We start from the raw sequence: 15,323 nt of genomic DNA on the forward strand, positions 1-15,323 counted from the left end.
CTGGGAACATGTGCCCTAATGGTTGGGGAGAGGCCAGGAGTCTCCCGCTCTCACAAGCTGGTGCCAGGCATTAATATGGCACCCACACTACTATTCTCAGAACACTATTGGACCTGTGGAAGATCAGACGAGGACTGAACCTGCTGTCTGAGTTTTATGAAGAGCCTGGAAGACTGGACCTGTTCTCCCCTGTGCCCAAAACAAAGAAGTGGGCTCCAAGGCGTAGTAAAGTGTCACTGTTGGCATGGTTATCCCCACTTTTTGCCTAGTATTGAAAGTGGGCTGGGACCCTCCTAACCAGGACCCAGCCCCAGTGTTCTTTCCTTAAAACTGTACCTTTGTTTCCACAATTGGCACAACCCTGGCACACAGTTAAGTCCCTTGTAAAAGGTACCCATGGTACCAAGGTCTCTGTGGCCAGGCAAAGTCTCTAAGGGCTGTAGCATGTATTATGCCACCCTAGGGGACCCCTCACCAAGCACATACACACTGCCTTGCAGTTTGTGTGTGCTGGTTAGGAGAAAAAGACCAAGTCGACAAGGCACATCTCTCAGGGTGCCATGCCCACGAATCGCTGCCTGTGGAATAGGTAAGTCACCCCTCTAGCAGGCCTTACAGCCCTAAGGCAGGGTCACTTTACCACAAGTGAGGGCAAAGCTGCATGAGCAATATGCCCCTACAGTGCCTAAGTCCATTCTCAGACATTGTAAGTGCAGTGTAGCCATATTGAGTATATGGTCTGGGAGTTATGAACTCCACAGCTCCATAAAGGCTTCAGTGAATACTGGGGAGTTTGGTATCATCGTCTCAGCAGAATAAACCCACACTGATGCCAGAGTGGGTTTCATTGAAAAATGCACACAGAGGGCATCTTAGAGATGCCCCCTGTATGTTAGCCCAACTGCTTGTGTGGGACTGACTGGTCTGTGCCAGCCTGCCACTTTCAGACAAGTTTCTGACCACATGGGGTGAGTGCCTTTGTGCACTCTGTGGTCAGAAACAAAGCCTGTCCTGGGTGGAGGTGCTTCGGACCCCCCTCCCCCTGCAGGAACTGTAACACCTGGCGGTGAGCCTCAAAGGCTCAAACCTCGGAATACAGTGCCCCAGGGCACTTCAGCTAGTGGAGATGCCCGCCCGCGAACAAAGTCACACTTTTGGCGGCAAGTCCGGTGGGAAAATTAGGGAAAATGGGGAGGAGTGACCACCCCAGCCAGGACCACCCCTAGGGTGTCCAGAGCTGAGGTGACCCCCCCCCCCACCCCCCCTCGCTGCAGAATCCTGCATTTTGGTTTCGAGGACAGGGACCAATAGGATTAGGTTTGTGCCCCCCATCCCCAAAGGGAGAGGCACAAGGAGGGTGTAGCCACCCTCAGGTACAGTAGCCATTGGTTACTGACCTCCAACCCTTAAAACCCCCTTAAAACTAGGATTTAAGGGCCTCCCTGAACCCAGCTCACCAGATTCCTGGCGACCTAACAAGAAGAAGGACTGCTAAGCTGAAATCCCCAGCAGAGAAGGAAAAAGACAACTGCTTTGGCCCTGGCCCTACCGACCTGTCTCCTGCTTTAAAGAACCTGCAAAAGACTAGCGACGTGTCCAGCGGGACCAACGCCCTCTGTCCCACTCCAGAAGACTGCCCTGCACCCAAAAGGACTAAGAACTCCAGAGGACAGCGGCTCTGTCTAAGAAAACCTACAACCAAGGACTCCCACCTCACTCCGGATGCGTGAGTCTTGACCCCTGGGCACCCAATGGCCATGGCCCGTGTCCAGGTGATCCACCCAGCAAGAGGGGGTCCCCAGGCGATTGCAAGCAAGTGCTCACTCTGGGTTGACCTCTCCATCCCTCCACGACAACGCTTGCAGATAGAATCCCGAGGACCCTCCTGATCGTGAAGCTCCGGATGAAGATATCTGATGCCTAGGGACACACTGCATCAGCAGCCCCCAGGCCTTGGAGAACCCGACTCCCAGTGCCTCTACGTCCAGCAGGCGGCCCTCCTCCCTGTCCGACCGGTGGTGTGCCCGAGACACCCCCCTGGACCTCGCCTGCAGCCTCTGGGTGACCCCCGGGGTCTCCTCAGAGACCAGCATTGAAAACCCTACATCCTGTTTGCACCCAGCACCCGACCGCCCCTGTGCCACTGAGGGTGTGTGTTTGGTGCCTACTTGTGGCCCCTTCTGTGCTCTTCTTATCCCCCCCCCCCCCCCCCCCAGGTCTGCCCTCCGAGCCGCTGGTACTTACCTGCAGGCAGCCCTGATTTTGAGTACCTCATGTCTCCATAGGAGCCCATGTTAAATTTGCTCAACTTTGACATCTGCACCTGATCAGCCCGTGTTGCTGGTGCTGGGTGTTTGGGGTTAACTTGAACCGGTGGACTTCCTAAAAACCGGAGACTGAAACTGTCATTTTTTGTACATACCTGTAAAACGATCTAACATTTCTCCCCCCCCCGGAACTGTTTCTGAAAATTGTACTAAGTGTTCATTTTTAAAACAGATTATTGCCAATAATTCAAAAACTGTATTACTCAATGATTTCAAACAAAGTACCGTTGATACCTTTCTGAAATACAAGACTTTTAAAGTACTTACCGGGAACTTGAAACTTTTGGTTCTAAAAATAAATTAAGAAAATATATTTTTGTTATATAAAAATCATTGGTCTGGAGTTAAGTCATTGAGTGTGTGCTGCTTCTATTGCCTGTGTGTGTGTACAACAAATGCTTTGCACTACCTTCTGATAAGCCTAACTGCTCGACCACCCTACTACAAAAGATAGCATTAGTATTATCTACTTTAGCCTCTGTTAACCCTCTGGGGAACCACTGGACTCTGTGCACACTATATCTCACTTTGATATAGTATATACAGGGCCAGATTCCTACACAAGGGTTATAAGGCTGACCTGTTCAAGCTACAGGGACACAACAAGCTACAAGAAGCTTTTCCTGCAGCTTCACAGCTCACCATTTCCAACTGGAGATGTGCTGGGCCCTGTTGGTGGCTTCTGCTGGAGTGAGTCTTAACCCCGAAGTAAGTACTATTCTTCAGGTCTTGCAACCCTGTTCTGTGCCAAGTTGTACTTCTCCTAACATCACTTGAATTCTGGGACTTAAAAACATTTTGGTTCCAAAGACCTCCAGAGGACTGGGACGAACTTGCGAAGGTTATCCAATAAAGGTGCATTGCCACTGTGCTGAAGATTCAGGTTGATCATGCTCAAAGCTTTTCTGCAGCAGCAAATCCGATTCAGAGGGACCTCGGAGAGATCGTACCCGACCTTGTGGAGCCCTGTTTAGCTACAGCTTGCAGCCTTGCCCGGCTGGAAGAATCAGAGTTTAAAAAAAATACCTAAGTCCAAACATAGAAATCTTCATGGTTAAGGCACCAAACGTATTTATCCAGTCAGTATCCTTCTCCGAGAATGCAGCTCAAATTTCTCCCGCTCAGATTCACTATGCAGTTTATTTTTGTGCATTTCTTCTACTATCTATATTTGCCCCCTAGCGTGTTCAGGCCCATTAAAAGCGAATTACATGCTGTGCTCAGTGAATGTATCAATGACCGGTGTAATTCACCCTTTTGCTTCAAGTGTAACCTGTATTTTCCCAAAAACCTATTTTTATTAATAGTTATACATATATCAAACTACAGATCGAATGCAGACTTAACAGCACACAGTGATAGTACCTACCTACCAGACAATGTTACAAGTTGTGTGACCAAGCAAAAGTCATAATAAAAGAGGCGAGTAGGCAAGTCACCCCAAGGCAGTCCGTTTATGTAAGATTTTGGAGCAGAACATTTACGACAGTGTTAAATGGACCCTTGACCTGCTGTGTAAAACTGTATTGTGTTGTACGAGGATACACTGCATTCATTTTTAGTGTAATCTTTACTGGTTCTGTACTTTTTATCATCCCAGTTTCTTTTCCTGTAAAATTCCAAACCTCTCTATTTATAGTATGCCTTCAATCTGGAAGCATCTCCCCTGTTGTGGGAACCAGGAATATTCTCACTTTTGTTTCTTGTGATTTTAATTTAAAATAAACATAATCATCGTTTGTGTGAAAAATGGCACCATTCAGTGTGCAGTAAATTAAGCAGTTTAACTTTCATAAAAGATCACAACATATCAGATTCACTGGACTTGTATCACTATGTATTTAAGATTAACACTTCAACCAACTTTAACATTTTCACACCATATATTAGTCACTTGCTTAGTTGAAACGCCTGCAACTTGAACTTCTTTTCCGGAGTGGTATGTTCGGAACTACCACTAGCCTAACTGTGGATTGAGTCGTACCTGTATCAACCAATAAATGTACTGAATGGCCATTAATCTCTCCTTCCACGTATGGACCATCCTGGTCTACCTCTAGGACAGCCCCAAGCATGCACTTCTCCCTTCTCGGGAATCGTCATTGTGCCTCACATTGTCCTGTAGGAATTCAGAGTGTAGTCGCAACTTGTGGAAAATGGTCATTAATTACTGAATGTTTTAAATGAAATGTAAACGTGGTTGAAATCCTGATAAGTTATTCTGCATAGGTGATTGTAAGACTAGGGCTGCAGGCCGATTCCCTTCGAACTGCCTTACATTCTGCATGTTTTTGCGCACAGTGCCCGGGAGGGCTTGGACCAGTGACTTCAACATCCCCTTAAATCGCATCTAACAGATAATATGCTGCAGTTGAGGAACCATTTGAAACCAGTTTTGAAATATTTTCACATGAAATATAAAAGTTTATTTCCAGTGGTCTCCTTTACCGAAAACGTGATGCACTCCCAAATCTGATTGCCCTTTGTCAGAATTTTTATTGCCATTATTGTTTTTGAAACCTCCACCTCTGTCTCCGGAAATAAAATTTCCACCTTTCCAGGATTTCATACCATCGCGAGTTGCTTGAAAAGCTCCTTGACTACTAATTTGAGAGACGTTTATCTGAGTCACCATCAGTTTTCCTTAGTTCATTTCTTTCTTGCATCACAAATCCTGGCACATCTTTTTTGCTGAGTCTTCGACTGCTCTGTGCTGTCTATAAATCAGCATCAGTTTCTCATATTTGTTAACTGACTCATCTCTGTTGCTCTCATGATTTTCGACCAGTTAACCTGTTTCTGTGGAAACTTTCCTTTGGGATGCTCAGTAACCTTAGTATATGTCTGCATGACAATGGAATGTAGTGTAAGGGCTATTATACTACTGTCTTGCACTCAATCCACAAATCGCTCAATTCAACAATTGTAAACAACGCATCCAGATCTTCCATCAACACCTTTAAAATAGTCCCAGTTCTCTCTACGGCAGTATACCACTTTTTTGGCTCCTCTCTAAGCTTAAAGTTCTTTATAAACGTCCACAAGTCCTGCATTTTCCAGGGTACATACACATATGCTCCCCCTGTTACTTCTCTCACTGGAAGCTTTTATTTCAGCTGTCCCTTCACATTCTTAATCACTCACTCTTGTAACTCTTTTTGATTCTGTTGAAGACATTGGTTAGCAAATAAATTAACCCGGGATGTTTTTCTAGGGACTTAAGTGTCCGCTATAACGTGCATTGTACTTTTAACATTATGCAACTTCAGTGTTGTGACACACTACTTATCTGCAGACCACTCTCTGAATTTTTCACATGGGCAATTTCGGTAACATCTGAGCATATTTGCGAATGTCCAAAGGTCTGCATCCTGTGTTGCCAGTGTAAGAAATGTGTGCACAATCTAATTTTGCCAATTGGAAAAGCAAATATTTTATTGGTCGCTGCAGAGTGCGTCATTGTATACTCGACCACCAAATGTACATACATTAAAAAAAAACTTACTATATTCGTTTTGAGTTGTATATTAAAGCCTTTAGTAACCTCTTTCACAAAATAATAATATCAATAAGCCCAGTCTAAGCATATTCTGTGGAAAAGTATTTCCAGATTTAACAGTTTTTCATGCTTAATAGAACTAATTATTTTCATACCATAGTTATCTTTTCCATAGTGTGTCCCACGCCTGCATAAGTCTTTCACTAGCACAAAGGTGGTAGTTCTGAAGCGATTGGGGGTGAAATTAATAGGATGGTGCCCAACCATGATTCGATCATTGCACTGGCATGATGGTGGTAATTCTTTACATATTGTAGGCATTCTTGACTCAGTGGTGCAAATCAAATTTGTAATGCTTGCACTGTTAAATGATTGCTAATTCTAGCACTTTTATAACACTATCTCTACTACTTGTCTGAGGCGTTAGCCTGTAATATTAGTCTACCAGTTTACATGCATTGGTCTCTGTAGACAAAAACAGGAAGACGGCCTGATGGATGACCTCAGTACACATTTTAAAAAATGTCCTTGTTGTCAAATTGTGTGTGCAAACACATTGGCAGCAAAAGGACTAATGGGGTGAGGGGGCAATATATATTTCGACTGTTAATGTTGTAGGTAAAACATTTTTCCTCTGACCATTGATTTCTAAATCACTGATATTGAGATGTATAAACCTTTTACTATTTGAAAACCTCATGTACTTTTCTTTTTGTTTTAGACCCCCTGGAGACTTTGATGAAAGCTGGGAAAACCCAAAAATTTGCTGTTCAGAAAGCATTGTCGGATGCATTTCAGAAGATACTGTTAGTGGTGTTAGGTGAGAATCAAAAAGTGTTAAAACTGGGTTACAAATGCAGCAATTCGTGTGAAGACCTAAAATAGATACGTTGATGACTCAGAACAATATGACTAATGTCAAACACTCGCTACCTGTCCCTCTAGGTATGTACAATGGCATGGCTGATCTGAGTTAACATAAACTGCATCACATTCCTAGTATGTGATCAAGGCAGTTACCTGGCTGTAGTATAAAATAAGGTAAAACAACTGTTATACTTTTTGCAGATAAGTACTATTATTAAAATTAGTATTTCTGGAACATCTGTAAGACAAAGTTCTTTGGTATCTCAAATTGTCTGAACGTTTGAACATTATAATGTAATTTTATGAGAGTTGCTGCCTGGTCATCACACAGGCAAACACCTATGGAAGCAGTCACATCTACCAGGTGTCTTGAAGCTCTAGCACAGTGGTTCCCAACCTTTTGATTTCTGTGGACCCCCACTTTAACATTAATGGAACCCAGGGACCCCCACTGAATCATCATGGGAATCCGGGGACCCCCGCCTGAGTCATTACTGGAAGCTGGGGACCTAATTTGTCAATATTTGTTAATATTTTGTAATTTTCTAGGCTCTCGCGGACCCCCTGAGAAGGCTTCGCGGACCCCCAGGGGTCCCCGGACCACAGGTTGGGAACCACTGCTATAGCACAAATGTGGGGAAGGGGCTAAAGGGTCATAATTTTCCAAACCCTAGGGGCTTTTGTGAAAGCTCTGCCACACCTAGTGGAGAGCAACATCTTGGTTTAAAGAATCATCTGTTTTTCGCAGCTCTGATCAGCTAAGTATTGGTTTTTAGTAGAGTTCTAGGTTAAGACACAATTTTCTCCTGGCCTCTGTGAACTGGTAAGAGTGTTTAAATTTTTTTAATAATTTTTGCAAGATGTGTAGTAAACATAGGTTTTTGAGGATGGGGTATGTGTTGGCTATGTGGCGGCTTGTGGAGCAACCCTCTGTAAGCCAATGGGACATAGATAAATAACCAAAACACTAAGCTCCCCCAGGTTGTCTAATGACGAAGAAGCTGCCTACATGAGAACAATTTGACTAACTCAATCACAACAACAGTCTGAAGAAAAACAAGATATCATCATCAGTCTCTAAAACCTATTCCACCTTGCCAGTATTGTGACTGTACAATAATGTTTCAGTGTTTCATATACATTTGTTTACTGCAGGTGAATTGTGGATATACAAGTCGACTACACATTTTGGTAGTTTACATTAAATTACTCCACTTTTTGAAGGCCTAAAATTTATAGGATCCTCCAGTAATTTCACAAAAACACAAAGACCGCAGTCTACAACATTAAGGCGGTCTATGTGTGATTTGTTCAGGACCATAATATTCCTGAAATATTTGAAACCTCACTATAACTCTTGATGACGTCAGATGGATGATATTGTCAAGGGAAGTCATCTACTAGTCATGCCTAATGCTTACTTAGATGCTTAATTGGAATACATGAATGCGTTTCTGTGTAGCTTGAGGATGTCCGATTTCTGTAATCCTACTGTCTTCTCAAGCTAAACTGTAAGGAGAAACATTTAGTTTACTTGCACCAGGTTTTCAGACAGAATGACTGCCACCCCGCTATCTCTAGCAAACATTTACCCAAATAGACTGATTCTTTCGGGCTAATGCTTAAAGTTCACACAAAAATACAGTTCCCATTGTTTGATTTCTAATATTTCTATTTATATGTTTTTATATCCAAGCAAAAGGTCTTCAGTATTAATACATTTGTAGATTTGCTAAACGTGGGCTTAATGCTTTTTTTTTGCACACTTACTTGCTCTCAGTAATTTTTGGCAAGTTCCTTAACTCAGTTGTCTAAAGCTTCTTTAAAAAAAAAAAAAATTGGGAGCCGATTGTTTTGGGATATATGTATACCTGACAGAGCTTTGTTTAAATTTTGTTCATAGCATGTGTGGCTGTAGGTGCAAACTCGTGCCATCTAGTGTTCGGCTCTGATGTATGCAAGAAGAAGTCACAGGAAATGCACTATGGTTCCTCCTTTTGTGGACAGTGAGCAAGGGCTCTGACTCCATGTTAGTTTTTCTGCCATTGGATACGGACATGTACCAACAGCGCTCTAATGTTCAGTGTGTCTCCCACGCTTTTTCAGGGCCCATGTTTTGAAATTTCAACACCTAGATTCGCTGACTGTGTTTCGCCTTCGTGCCCTCTGGCGATATATCAGATATAACAACACCCTGTCTTTACCCTGCATGCATTTATCCCTAAAGCATTACAACGCATCGACCTTTACAATGCATTATAACACCATGTAGGATGTTAAAACGCATACCTTTACCACACGTGGTGGTGGAACAGTCACGGGACATACTGACTCCTTGTTTGTATTTTTTCGATCGCGTTATTCTTCTAACATTGCGTTCCAAGATAAAAAAAAAATATAAGCTAACAAACTGTATAAGTAACTTTTTTTGATCGAGGCCCTTGGGGAAGCCATGTTCTCCATTTGACATATTCAAGAATGAAGAACTGATGGAACGGACGCCATTCTGTTTCTGTCCAAAGTGGCACTCAAAATTCCCTTGGATCGATAACCATCAGGTCTGCAACCTCTGCCTAGTGTCAGAACACCGAGAGGAAGACTGCGAAGCCTGCTAATCGTTCAGGTCACATAAGACTCTACGAGACCGAAGATAGGGAACAGGAGCAGGAGATTCAAGAGGCATCAGCTGCTGAAGTGGAGGTGTTTTTGGTCCAAGACTCTCATTCGAAGGCTGAAATGATTCTAGAAAGGAAGGAGGTCCCTCCGGGTCAGCACGCAGTGAGTAAACATGCCTCTCCTCCACCCAAAAGACCCAAAAGACTAAGTGCACACAGGGAAGCTTTCGAGCCACAACTAATTTCTGACCATGGCAGGCATTGAAAAATTGGTTTAGATGCCCAGCAGTCAAGCTCAGCAACAAAACATAAATCTGAAACAGATGCTTCCACTCGAAGCTGAGTGTCGGTGACTCTGGCACGAAACCTTCCACTTCACACTCAGTGTCCATCGCTTCGACACAGAAAAGACTGCCTGCATTGGCACCAACATTGTTGGCATTGAAAGTTAAAACCGCTTTGGTACCAAAAAAACTCGATCCAAAATCTACTTCGGACCTGAAAAAAATCCCAGCGCCGATTCTTCAGAAATTTAAGCAACAGCTCCAAGGGAAGCAGTCCCAAACTGCATATACAGCCTCATGCTGAAATGGTCAAAACTCCTCCCCTTAAACACAGCTCACTTTTGAGGAAGCTTCGGACACAAATGAACCTTCACCAAGTCAAAAAAGAGTGGACAAGGAACCGCAGGAGATTCATCCACCTTTACCTGCATCCCCTCCACCACCACAAACTCCTATCTCCACAAAACTCTATAAAAGACACATTACAATTATCTCCACAAGGGTCTCCTCACTTAGGTCAAGCTATCCATGAGATAAGTGATCATACATCACTTATCTAGGAGGACATAGATCCATGGGTCACAGTATGATGTGGACACATATATCAATCTGGATGCAAAAAGCTACCCAGTTAGGCCTTCACCACCTAAAGACACTACATCTTTTCAAGAGATAGGGAGGGCTGCTACATATCATCAGGTACCCCTCCACAAAGGTCCTATAGAAGATGACTTTCTTATTGAGACACTAACAGCTTCTCATAAATCTACACAGTATCTTCCTATGCTGAAGGGAATGCTCAGACATGCAGATGATATTTTCCAGGATCCAGCTAAGGCTTGCATTCTTACTCCAAGAGTGGAGAAAAAATACAAAGCATCTCCCTCAGATCCAACATACATCAGGAGTCCAATACCGGCAGACTCTTTGTGGTCTCTAATGCTAGGAAGAGAGCAAATTCACAAGCCTTCAGGATGCACCACCTCCTGACAAAGATATACTTATTGACTCGTCTGGTAAGCGTGTTGATGCTCAAGCAGCAAATTACTGGCGAATTACCAACACTCAGGGACTTCTAGCCACATACTACCATGCCCTCTTGGGCGAAATGGAGCCCTCCAACAGAGGATTTTACTGAAGATCTTATAGAGGGAATGGATTCCGAGTTAGAGGCAAAACATCTTTACGTCATGCATCTGCCACTGTCCTCCAACAGTGACTCTCTTCAGCTTCTAAAAGATCATTTAACATCAGTGGGAGGACGACTTCAGTCCTTCCTACAGAATTGGCACTCAGTTATGACAGATCAATGGGTGTTGGATGTTATCCAACATGGTTATTGTCTGGAGTTAATTTCCAAACCTCCAAACATACCACCTCGTCGTCCTACTCTCTCACAGGTCACATAGTTCTCCTACAACAAGAGGTACAGTCTTTGCTTCTCAAAGGAGCAATAGAACCAGCTCCCTTTTAACAACAAGGAACAAGAGTGTACTCCATTTATTTTGTCATCCCCAAAAAAGATGGCTCACTAAGACCCATATTAGATCTCAGACCCTAAAACCACCACATCCTGTCAGAACATTTTCATATCGTCACTTTACAGGATGTGCTAACTCTTATACAAAAAGGTGAGTTTCTATCAATCGCAGATATAGAGGATGCCTACTTTCATATTCCTATACATTCAGCGCATCGCAAGTACCTCAGATTTGTCATCCAAGGACATCATTATCAGTTCAAAGTGCTTCCATTTGGGATCACCAGAGCACCAAGAGTGTTAAAAAATGCCTAGCTATAGTAGTAGTTCATCTATGCAGGCAAAGCATTCCTGTATACCCATATCTGGATGACTGGCTCATCAAAGCCATCTCTCATCTACAGTGTCTCAACCACATTCAAGCCACAGTAGACCTTCGTCAGTTAGGTTCACAATCAATTTCCAGAAGTCCCATCTCACCCCACTACAGGTTCAACCTCACCCCTGGGCTATACTCCCATCAAAGTAGCTTATCCAAATGCAGCAAGGATACAGAACTTCTAAACACAAATTCTTCACTTTTGCCCCAATCAGCGGGTTACAGTGAGGTTAGTTATGAAACTTCTGGGATTGATGGCTTCTTGTATTGCAATTGGCCCCACTCATGAATACACCCATGTCCGTAGCAGCAATGTCTTTCATGCCTATGATCTCAAGCACAGGGTCATTTGGAGGATCTAGTGTTGTAAGTCCGCCACACCTCTCGCATTCTCCAATGGAAACACAAAACCAATCTTTCCAAATAGCGGCCATTTTTAGACTCTGTTCCCCAAGTCATTCTCACAACGGAAGCTTTGCACATGGGATGGGATGCTCATCTCCACAACCTCACAATCCAGAGTCTTTGGAATCATGTACACAAAGTTTTGCACATCAACTGTCTAGAGATGCTAGCAGTTCAACTAGCACTCAAAACCTTTGTATCACATCTCAAAAACAAAGTAGTCCTTATATACACAGGCAACATGACAACCATGTTTTATCTGCAGAAACTGTGGGGGTGGGGGGCACATTCACTTCAGTTTCCATGCCTTGCACAGACAATTTGACACTTGGCCATTCATCACAACATCTGCATATTGGCAGAACACCGTCCGGACACAACTACCACTTTTGCTGACCTCCTCAGCAGGACGCCACAACAAGTCCACTAATGGGAACTCCACCCCAGAGTCCTACAACCATACTATCAAAGATGGGGTATTCCGGACATAGATCTATTTGCAACAAAAGAAAACGCAAAATGCCCAAACTTTGCCTCCAGGTTTCCACACCCTCGGTCCAGTGCTCAATGGAGCAATTGGTCAGGGATATTTGCTTATGCTTTTACACCTCTCCCTCTTCTTCCATATGCGGTTCCAAAACTCAGACAAACCTCTCTCACAATGATTCTGATGGCGTCCACATGGGCAAGACAACCATGGTTCACCATGCTACTAGATCTTTCAGTAGTACCGCACAAGAAGCTTCGTTTACACCTAGATCTTCTCACTCGGAACAAAGGACAAGGTAGACTCAAAAAATCCCATGGATTCGAATCTTGCAATTTGGCTTCTGAAGACATGGAATTCGGGTATTTAAATTGACCTTAAGAATGTGTGGAGATTCTTAAGGAAGCACACAAATCAACCACTAGAGCTTATTATGCAGCTAAGTGGAAGCGTTTTGTTCATTACTGTATTCCTCAAAACTGGGATCCTTTTCAAGCGACCTCACTGACCTTCTGTCCACGTCTGTTATTCCCCTGGCACGCAGCTCCACCTGGTAGCTGTTGCTCCTCTGCACTCCAGGTCTCGAGTTTGAGGTCCTCCTCCACCCACAGGCTCCCGCTTGCACCTCATCCCTGGTGGTCCAGTGGTGAGTCTGTCTCTGCTTTCCTGTCTCCTTATTCTGTGACTCTTCCTTGCCACTGCTACATCCATTTGACCTTGCCCCCTTACAGAGCTGCCTCCCAGCTGACCAGCTCCTACCACCTCCCTACCACTTCTTAATGGTGGCTGCTGTGTGGCTGCTGTGTGGCTGCACACCAAGTGTTCCAAAGGCAAGCCAGTCTGCTTCCGTACATGCCCAGACTGAGCCCAGTGCCACAGACCCTGGTCCCCACGCCTCTCATCCCTACAACGACCGCATCCTCCACGCCCTCAACACCAGACTATTCACCACCTGCCTCATAAAACACAGAGAGAGTTATGGGAGTGATGCTATCCCACACAAGCTCCCAAGAGAAATCTGTATATCCATTAACCACTAAAGGTGTGGGATAGTTGAGGTTGAGGGTGGAATTAGACCAGTGCTCCATCAATTACCAGTACCGATTGGGTAGGGGTTCGTGATGAAAAGAGAGAGATGTGTGAAGAGTGTCTCTAGAACGGGTGGCTGTGTTAAATAAGGGGGGGGGGGGAGTTCCTTTACGGACTCGGTGGTCTCACACACATAATAGTGTCTTGCTTAATCATTTGGCCACCTAGCCCCACCCAAGTGAGATGATACTACTTGGGCAGACTCAACCTCTTTGTTAAAAGAACAAGAGGGAGTGCTGTAATTAATCTTACTGGATAAATATCAGGGATCCAGATAGGGTGAGAATAAAAATACCATACATGTCACCTATTTCAATTAATTAAACTTTAATGGAGGTGCATGTTGGTAAAGTTAAAAAACGGGGGAGAAAAAGTCTCACTAGAGATTAATGTCTCTTAGAGTCTAAAAATATATATATATGTATGACCAACATGTTTCTGCCCTCTCGATGTGATGGAAGGTCAGGGGCATTCGTCAGGGTCTAGGATACCAGAGCACTACTACTAAGGGGTGTGCTCTTTAAGTGAAGTCTAAAGGCCTACCTGAACAGGTGGTTCACAATAAGGTAGGTTGGTAAGGTATAATAAATAAGCTGCAGGTTACGATAAGGTGGGAAAAGGGTGGCACACCACTGCACACAACACGGTGGTAACACACACGGTAAAAGTGAGTAAAAACACTCAAACACACATGCAGTGATGACTTACCCCGGAAATAGGGGCGAATGGCCTCTGGTCTGGGTAATGCCGGGGTGGGGTTTTCCCTTGTTGTCACACTCTTGAGGGGAGAAGAGAACAAAAAAGGGAGGGGGGGGAATAGAGAGGGCGGAAAGGGGAGAGACGGCAGGGATAATCAGGTCAAGGTAGGAGAGGTAAGGGAAGGAAAAGAAAGTGGAAAAAAGAAGAAAAAAGAAAAGAAGAAAGACAGAAGAAGAAGAGCCCAGCAGAATAATAAAATTAATAAAATAATGCTGGAGTTCGGTGGGGTTGCCACAGGACCGGGGTGAAAGAGAAATCCAAAGTGCAGGAATAGCCTGGATAAAAAACTTACCCTGCAGAAAACAGCCCGCTGAGAAAGCCAGCTGGTTCTCCCCCACCTTCCAAGCGCAGCTGCAGACTGCTTGAGAGAAGATGGAGGAGCAGCAAGACCCCGGATGACCACACAGCCTTCAAAACCACCATCACCACACACAACCACCTCATCAGAGCCACAAAGAAAACTGCCAAACAGCAGGAACGCATCAACGCCAACGGATAAAACAGCAAAGAACCCTTCACCGTGATCAAAGAATTCACCCAGCAGGGATACCACAGACATCCCTCCCTCCCAAGACCCCTTCGACAACCTCACCACCTTCTTCCACAGAAAGATCATAGACATCTACGACAGCTTCACAACCCAGGACCCACCCACACCATCCACAACCAATGCACCCAAATGTTCCAGTTCTCGTCAGCTCCTGCTCAACTGGACCACCCTCACCACTGACTACACCCTAAGGATCAGGAAACCCATCCACTCTGGAGACCCCTCGGACCCCTGCCCCCACCACATCTTCAACCGAGCCAGCTCCACCATTGCCCCCGATTTCTGCCGCACCATCACCTGCTCCATCAAGTCCCCCACCTTCCCTGAAGACTGGAAACATGAGGAAATCAACCCCCTGCTGAAAAAACCCTCTACTGAACCCAACGGTCATTAAAAAAAACCAGACCCATCTCGATGCTCCCCTTCCCAGCCAAAGTCACCAAGAAGGCCATCAACGCCCAAACCACCGAGTTCATTGAAACTAACCACACCCTGGACTGTTCAGAAGCAACCACAGCACCGAGACTTCACTACTCGCTGCAACAGACAACATCCACACTCTCCTCGACCGAGGCAAAACTG

At 44.6% G+C, this 15,323-nt stretch overlaps 1 protein-coding gene across 1 annotated transcript in view; it reads left to right on the forward strand.

Moving 5' to 3' along the window:
• Nucleotides 1-15,323, forward strand: part of RDM1 (RAD52 motif containing 1) — a 102,597-nt gene that overhangs the window by 60,288 nt on the left and 26,986 nt on the right. Inside the window, exon 5 of the mRNA XM_069238082.1 lies at nucleotides 6,548-6,646. Coding sequence (XP_069094183.1) covers nucleotides 6,548-6,646 — 99 coding nt within the window. The remainder of the gene's footprint in view (nucleotides 1-6,547; nucleotides 6,647-15,323) is intronic.

The sequence above is a fragment of the Pleurodeles waltl genome, chromosome 6, assembly GCF_031143425.1.
Source record: "Pleurodeles waltl isolate 20211129_DDA chromosome 6, aPleWal1.hap1.20221129, whole genome shotgun sequence".
Lineage (NCBI taxonomy): Eukaryota > Metazoa > Chordata > Amphibia > Caudata > Salamandridae > Pleurodeles > Pleurodeles waltl.